This window comes from Oncorhynchus gorbuscha, unplaced genomic scaffold, assembly GCF_021184085.1.
Source record: "Oncorhynchus gorbuscha isolate QuinsamMale2020 ecotype Even-year unplaced genomic scaffold, OgorEven_v1.0 Un_scaffold_525, whole genome shotgun sequence".
Taxonomy (NCBI): domain Eukaryota; kingdom Metazoa; phylum Chordata; class Actinopteri; order Salmoniformes; family Salmonidae; genus Oncorhynchus; species Oncorhynchus gorbuscha.
The window spans coordinates 603,808-611,758 of NW_025745351.1; the positions used below are offsets into that span (position 1 = coordinate 603,808).

Genomic DNA, 7,951 nt, shown 5'->3' on the forward strand with positions numbered 1-7,951 from the left:
CTCTAGATTTGTAGAGGGGAAAACAACTGGAGAAGCGGCCACAGACTGCAGGTCGCCGGGTAGGCGCAGGCCGTAGTCGACTGAGACACCTGCTCACACGCAGCGTCTGAAGAAGGCACAAAACACGACAGGACAGGGTGATACACAATCACGGCAAAAAACACGACAGGACAGGGCGAAACGCAATCACAGCATGGAATACAAAACAAGGAACCGACGGCACAGGAACGGAACACAAAGGAATAAATAGGGAGTCTAATCAGGGGAAAGGATCGGGAACAGGTGTGGGAAGACTAAATGATGATTAGGGGAATAGGAACAGCTGGGAGCAGGAACGGAACGATAGAGAGAAGAGAGAGCGAGAGAGTGAGAGAGGGAGGGGGAGAGAGAGGGATAGGAGGGAAAGAACCAAATAAGACCAGCAGAGGGAAACGAATAGCATGGGGAGCACAGGGACAAGACATGATAATAAATGACAAACATGACAAATGTACTTACCGGAGTCTAAGGTGAGCTTGGTCAACATTCTGTTGTCAGCCAGCCCAACCAGGTTAATGATGTTCATGGTGACAAATAATATATCATTTGAGAACAAAATGATTCAAAAGCATGTGGGAACCCCCTGCTGAGTTAGGAGTCTACTCTCAATCAGCTCTCAAATTGTCAATCACCCATCAATCACTTTTCTTCTATGGTATAATGGCGTTCACAAAAGTTATATGTGGATTCCGCCACCCACTGAGCGGGCAGATAATAAGGATCCCAAGAGGGAAAACAATATTTGAAAAAAAGTATACAATCTCAAACTATCATAACAGAAAATAACTCAACAAAATCAAACTTCAAACTGCATCCACATCTTCATTATTGTTGTCTCTTTCCCTTTCAACTCTCTTCACTGCCTCCACATGGGAGATCCGCTGCTCAGCCCTGACTCTTGACACCTCAACCTCCTTCACCCTAACAGGGTACTCAAGGAAATCCAAAGTATGATCCCCGCCACAGTTGCAACATTTTCTATTCACAGATTCTTCAATATCATCCTTCTCCGATCTGCAAACATTTGACATGTGACCATATCCTTTACAATTCCCACACTGTAATGGTTTGGACACAAATGCTCTCACCACATTCCTCCCATATCCAAACTTCACATACTCAGGTAGTCTCCAACAATAATATCAACAGGCGTTTCTCCTTCCTTCCATTTACCATACGGGTCAGACAAAGTGCACTGACCAATCCTAGGATTTACTGACTAAGGTACTTCTCTTTATCCAATGAGGCTCCAGCTGTAACTCCTTTGGCAGGAGACCTGCTCAGAAGATTAATACATGTTATTTCTGACGTGGACAGTTTGGCCAGATCCAGTGCAGCTTCTTCAAGCACAGTCACCATTTCCTCCTCCAGCTTCCTTCCTGAGACTCCCCATCCATCACTCACACCTGTGAGCCTTCAATCCTGTCGGCACTCAAAGCACCTGGCCTGGTTACTGCTGCTCCCTATGGGTGAGAGAAATAGTGGAAATGGACTGTTGAACTGTGGCCCTGCCACTTCCCTACCTCTATTCCTAACAGTGGGACTGAGGCAGCATTTCCCAAACTAGGTCCTCAGAACCCCAAGGAGTGAATGTTTTCTCCCCCTAGCACTACACAGCTGATTCAAATAATCAACTCATCAAGGTCGTATTATTTGAATCCTCCGTGTGGTTCTAGTGGCAAAAAACACCATCACAAAACAGATCTCTCAAGTTTCAGTTGATCTTACATTCCTCTGTTCAAAACACAGAAATGAGTTTTAAAATGAATGCTTTATTTGTGGGAAATGATGATATAATATGAGATAATAAGCAATGCCAAGGATTACATCAACTATTGATGACATTGGAAGGTACATGTTTTTACACTACGGTCAATAGCAGCCATAGCAAACCTCTAAGTGTTAATCAAGGATTCTTCAAGAAAATAATACAACTTTTATAAGGCTGTTGGTGGTCAGTTTTGTGGGAGAAAACATCTCCATTGATAAAAAGAAGTTAAACCTCAGTACAGTCAATGATTACTATTGATAGAGATAAAGTACTAAAAATATATAGTTTTTTCGTAAGAAGGATTCTAATAAATTAATGTCCTCATTTCTCAAGCAGAAGGCTGTTCCAGAAAGAGAGATCAATGAGTTAGCAAGTGAGCTTGTCAGATCCCGAACGTCCTTCAGATGCAGAGGAGAGGCTAATGTGTGCACACCATGGTGAAGCCAGAATTGGAGATGACCCAAAGACGGCCCAGGTCGTAGGTCACGTGGCCCATGTGCATGGACATTGAGACATGGCTCCATCCGGTGCCCTCTGGTTTACTGGCTGTGATGCCGTCTCTGTGTTGAAGAAAGGGGTGGGTTTGCGTTCAAAGTTTATAAAACATTTTTGGACTTCAATAATTGTATATAGCTATTGATTTTATAAGAATATAACTTGTGACTCTTAAGCTTAACACAACCGCATCAGAAGTGTATGTTTTCATTCAATCGTTTCTAAATTATGTTATTTAAAAAAAAATGTTTTTAAAAAATACATTTTTTCTCATGGATCCATATTGATTGAATCCGTAGCACCATGTATGAATTTGAGAATGGTTACATTTGAGCTACATACCTCATCTGTTTACCAAAACAAGTGGTGGGATGGCCAAGTAGTTTTTTAAAATCCCAAACTGTAGCTTTAAAGGATACCCAACCTTTGCTAATTTTACTGTACACGGTGTACACATTTCTGTATAAGTCTTATAAGTTTAGATCTGATTTCTATTTACCAGATTTTATTTATGCATCTGTTTACATTTTTGTGTAAAGAGCTTCACAAAGTATGTACTGTAAGGACCAGAGTTATTCATAAAGGTGTATCATTATTATTATAAGTTATTTAAGTTAATAATGTTGAGGGGTGAAAGGGTGGAACCATTCACAAATGTAAGTTGCAACCTTACCTGGTATAAACTTGGCCTGCAGAGTTGACCCCAAAGACACTACCATCAGTTGCCACCTCAATCATGGAAAGCTTGTAATGTTGTTCGTCTGCTGTTTGAAGAGAGTCAGACCGAAATGCAGCGTGTAGGTTACTCATGACTTTTAATTAAGAAAATAGCGGTACATGAAATAACTGAAAATACGAAAACAACAAACGAGTGAAACTAATACAGCCTATCTGGTGACTAACACAAAGACAGGTACAATCACCCACGAATTACAACGCGCACTCAGGCTGCCTAAATACGGTTCCCAATCCGAGACAACGAGAATCAGCTGACTCCAATTAGGAATCGCCTCAGGCAGCCAAGCCTAACTAGACACACCCCTAATAATACACACTCCCAATTAATACAAACCCCAATACGAAATACAACATATAAACCCATGTCACACCCTGGCCTACCCAAACATATAACAAAAACACAAGATACAATGACCAAGGCGTGACAGAACCCCCCCTAAGGTGCGGACTCCGGAACGCACCTCAAGAGCATAGGGAGGGTCCGGGTGGGCGTCTGTCCATGGTGGCGGTTCTGGCTCGGGACGTGGACCCCACTCCATAAATGTCCTAGTTCCTCCCCTTCGCCTCCTAGGATAATCCACCTTCTCCGCCGACGATGGCCTAATAGTCCTCACCCTGATCCCCACATAACTGAGGGGCAGCTCGGGACCGAGGGGCAGCTCGGGACCGAGGGGCAGCTCGGGACCGAGGGGCAGCTCGGGACCGAGGGGCAGCTCGGGACAGAGGGGCAGCTCGGGACAGGGGGGCAGCTCGGGACAGGGGGCAGCTCGGGACGAGGGGCAGCTCGGGACCGAGAGGGGACCGAGGGCAGCTCGGGACCGAGGGGCAGCTCGGGACCGAGGGGCAGCTCGGGACAGAGGGGCAGCTCGGGACAGAGGGGCAACTCGGGACAGAGGGGCAACTCGGGACAGAGGGGCAACTCGGGACAGAGGGGCAGCTCGGGACAGAGGGGCAGCTCGAGACAGAGGGGCAGCCCGGGACCGAAGCAGCCCAGTACTGAGGGGAAGCCCGGTACTGAGAGGGAGCCCAATACAGAGAGGAAGCCTAGTACTGAAAGGAAGCTCAGTACTGAGAGGAAGCTCAGACAGGTAGTAGGCTCCAGTAAATCCTGGCTGGCTGGTGGACCTGGATGATTCAGGTTGTCTGGCCGATCTAGAAGATCTTGGCAGACTGGCACTTCTGGCGGATCCTGGCAGACTGGTGACGCTGGGCCGACTGGCGGCGCTGGGCAGACAGGAGACTCCGGCAGCGCAGGAGAGGAGAAAGGCTCTGGCTGAGCTGAACAGGCGGGAGACTCCAACAATGCAGGAGAGGAGAAAAGCTCTGGTTGCGCTGAACAGGCGAGGCGCACTGGACGCGCTGGGCTGACTGGTAGCACTGGTGGCGCTGGACAGACAGGAGACTCCGGCAGCGCAGGAGAGGAGAAAGGCTCTGGCTGCGCTAAACAGGCGGGAGACTCCGATAGCGCAGGAGAAGAGAACAGCACTGGTTGCGCTAAACAAGCGGGAGACTCCGGCAGCGCAGGAGGGGAGAAAAGCACTGGCTGCGCTGAACAGGCGAGGCGCACTGGAGGCCTGGTGCGTGGTGCTGGAACTGGCGCGAGGACACGCACAGGAAGCCTGGTGCGGGGAGCTGCTACCGGAGGACTGGTGTGTAGAGGTGGCTCTGGATAGACCGGACCGTGCAGGCGCACTGGAGCTCTTGAGCACCGAGCCTGCCCAAGCTTACCTGGCTCGATGCCCACTCTAGCCCGGCCAATAGGAAGGGCTGGTATGTGTCGCAGCTGGCTCTGCACCCGCACTGGAAACACCGTGCGCTCCATAGCATAACACGGTGCCTGCCCGGTCTCTCTAGCCCAACGGTGAGCACAGGGAGTATGCGCAGGTTTCCTACCTGGCATAACTATTCTCCCTTTTAGCCCCCCCCCAATATTTTTTGGGGGGTGACTTTCCGGTTTCCAACCGTGTTGCAGTGCTGCCTCCTCATACTCGCGCCTCTCCGCTTTAGCTACTTCTATTTCCTCCTTGGGACGGCGATATTCTCCCGGCTGCGCCCAGGGTCCTTTTCCGTCTAATATCATCTCCCAAGACCAGAAGTCCTCATATTGCTGCTCCTCACAATTAACAGGGAGAGTAGGCTCAGGTCTGACTCCTGACTCTGCCACTCTCTCTCTGCGCTTTCCCCGTTACCTACGGTTTTCGCTCTGTATAGCCGTGCTTTCCTTTTCGATTCCATCCGTGTATAGCCCTCTTCGCATTGCTGTAGGGAATCCTAGGCGGGCTCCTGCACTCGCTCTGGGTCGGCCGCCCACCTGTCGATTTCTTCCCACGTCGTATAATCCCTGCTTCTGCCGTCCATAACGTCCTCCTTTAGATCCTGCCAGTTCACACGCTGCTCGGTCTGAGAATGGTGGTGGGTGATTCTGTCCATGTTGTTCAGTCTGCTGTTTGAAGAGAGTCAGACCGAAATGCAGCATGTAGGTTACTCATGACTTTTAATGAAGAAAATAGCGGTACATGAAATAACTGAAAATACAAAAACAACAAACGAGTGAAACTAATACAGCCTATCTGGTGACTAACACAAAGACAGGTACAATCACCCACGAATTACAACGCGCACTCAGGCTGCCTAAATACGGTTCCCAATCCGAGACAACGAGAATCAGCTGACTCCAATTAGGAATCGCCTCAGGCAGCCAAGCCTAACTAGACACACCCCTAATAATACACACTCCCAATTAATACAAACCTCAATACGAAATACAACATATAAACCCATGTCACACCCTGGCCTACCCAAACATATAACAAAAACACAAGATACAATGACCAAGGCGTGACAAAGCTTGCCTTCAATGTGACTCCACCCGTTGTTTTGGCAGTCTTGATTCAACTGGAAAACAGATTCAATCAGGTGTTTAGGACAATTTAAACAGTCATAATATGAAACAGTTTTAAAATAACTGACACTCTCCGTCCTCTACTACTCTACTCCAGCTCTCACACTCTTTCCCAGATCTTACACTCATTAAGTAGATATCATCATTCTTGTTGACTGCCCAGCACCCAAAATGTCCGCAACTAGAATACTTCACAGCTCCTGGCAACATTATCCCTCGAAGGGATGAGTCAGCACCCATGAAGCCAAGTGAGGCACTTCTTGAAAGACACCCTGGAACATAGTCCATGTTGGCCACCACAACAAACTGGTCCCCCCCAGCATCCAGCTGATTTACACCGGCTGAAGACCACAAAGACAGAGATAGACAAGAAAACAAGGAGTATGCATCTGTGGGTACTTCCAAATGACCTACAATGGCATAATGTTAACATGTATAATTTACCCTGATGGTAATCAAGAAGCTAAGAAGCAGGTGTTCTCTGGGTTCATAATTGAGTAATGTTCTCCACTTACTTGCAAATTGAGCCCAGTTACCGGCCACATACTTGAACATGAGGTTTCCGTTGCTGACACCCCAGATCCCTGTAGGTCCTACAGTGATATGCCTCAGGGAACCAGGCAGGCGGATCCATTCATTACCTACCAGGTAGTAGGGGGTTTGACTTGTGTCCGTAGCAACCACTTGTCCCAGTCCTGCATCGATCTGCATCAGATTCTTGATAGCCACTATTTCCTGACAGTCCCAGGCTATGGAGACACCAGATCAAAGACACATCAGTAGAGTACAGCAACAAAAAGGAGGATGAAATTATGGAGCCAACTTGATGATCAATTCCAAGTTTAGTGTAGAGCTGCCTATATAAATATTTTTCAGATGATGGTAACTTACCATGACTAATGGTCAGAAGAGAGAGGACCAATAGGACGGCTGCAGTGGTTCTCATGATGTCTCTGTAGAGTGACGGTATAAGTTTGGTTGCAGTTTGGTTGAACACAGACTTGTCCCTCTTATATAGCCCTGCAAACAGCTTTCAACCCCCATGAATTAATTATTAATGAGCTATTTATATTTGACAAATAACCTGTTCCAATAAAAAGTTAAGAGGATATAACCCCACCCTCTCCCATACACAGACACACTGAACAAAAATATGAAACGCAACATGCAAAGTGTTGATCATATGTTTTATGAGCTGAAATACAAGATCCCAGAAATGTTCTATACACACACACACAAGCTTATTTCTCTCACCTACTGTACTTGGCAGGTGGTGTATTTATAGAGCTGTTTGATAAGGTTGCTAAGTGTTATAGGAGGACCCATGTAATGTTTACACTGTACCAGACTGAGTGTAACGCATTTTTTACCCCTACCACCCCCCTCATTGGAGGACGAATGTATTTTCAATTTTGTAACTTAAGTAATTTTTTATTTCAATTGTTAGTTTCTTTAAAAACTTACACTACATGACCAAAAGTAAAGTACAGTAAAGTAAAATGTATTTTCTTCTTAATGTGTTTGAGCCAATCAGTTGTGTTGTGACAAGGTAAGGAGTGGTATACAGAAGATATCCCTATTTGGAAAAGACCAATTTCATGTTAAGGCAAGAACAGCTCAAATAAGCAAAAAGAAACGACAGTCCATCATTACTTTAAGACATGAAGATCAGTTACCTCTGCTGCAGAAGATAAGTTCATTAGAGTTACCAGCCTCAGGGATTGCAGCCCAAATAATTGCTTCACGAGTTTAACTAACAGACACATCTCAACATCAACTGTTCAGAGGAGACTGCGTGAGTCAGGCCTTCATAGTCAAATTGCTGCAAAGAAACCACTGCTAAAGGACACCAATAAGAAGAAGAGACTTGCTTGGGCCAAGAAATACAAGCAACGGACATTAGACCGGTAGAAATCTGTCCTTTGGTCTAAAGAGTCCAAATTTGAGATTTTTGGTTACAACCGCCATGTCTTTGTGAGACGCAGAGTGAAGCATGGAGGAGGAGG

At 46.5% G+C, this 7,951-nt stretch overlaps 1 protein-coding gene across 1 annotated transcript; it reads right to left on the minus strand.

Moving 5' to 3' along the window:
• Positions 1 to 1,791: 1,791 nt before the first annotated feature.
• LOC124018459 (fish-egg lectin-like) lies at positions 1,792 to 7,161 on the minus strand. Its single transcript, XM_046333786.1, has 6 exons — positions 6,837 to 7,161; positions 6,461 to 6,694; positions 6,069 to 6,286; positions 5,876 to 5,938; positions 2,979 to 3,049; positions 1,792 to 2,370 (listed from the first exon to the last, which is right to left on the minus strand). Exons 1-6 carry the CDS (start codon positions 6,889 to 6,891, stop codon positions 2,229 to 2,231), a joined length of 783 nt encoding a protein of 260 aa, XP_046189742.1. The 5' UTR covers positions 6,892 to 7,161; the 3' UTR covers positions 1,792 to 2,228.
• Positions 7,162 to 7,951: the final 790 nt, after the last annotated feature.

What these genes read in the sequence shown, in the direction of transcription:
- LOC124018459 (XM_046333786.1), bottom strand. Translation starts at nt 6,891, where the DNA reads ATGAGAACCACTGCAGCCGTCCTATTGGTCCTCTCTCTTCTGACCATT. An exon ending in TCTTCTGACCATTAGTCATG is followed by an intron (nt 6,695 to 6,836) that starts GTAAGTTACCAT and finishes GTGTCTCCATAG; the next exon opens with CCTGGGACTGTCAGGAAATA. An exon ending in GCAAGCTTTGTCACGCCTTG is followed by an intron (nt 3,050 to 5,875) that starts GTCATTGTATCT and finishes CAACATTACAAG; the next exon opens with CTTTCCATGATTGAGGTGGC.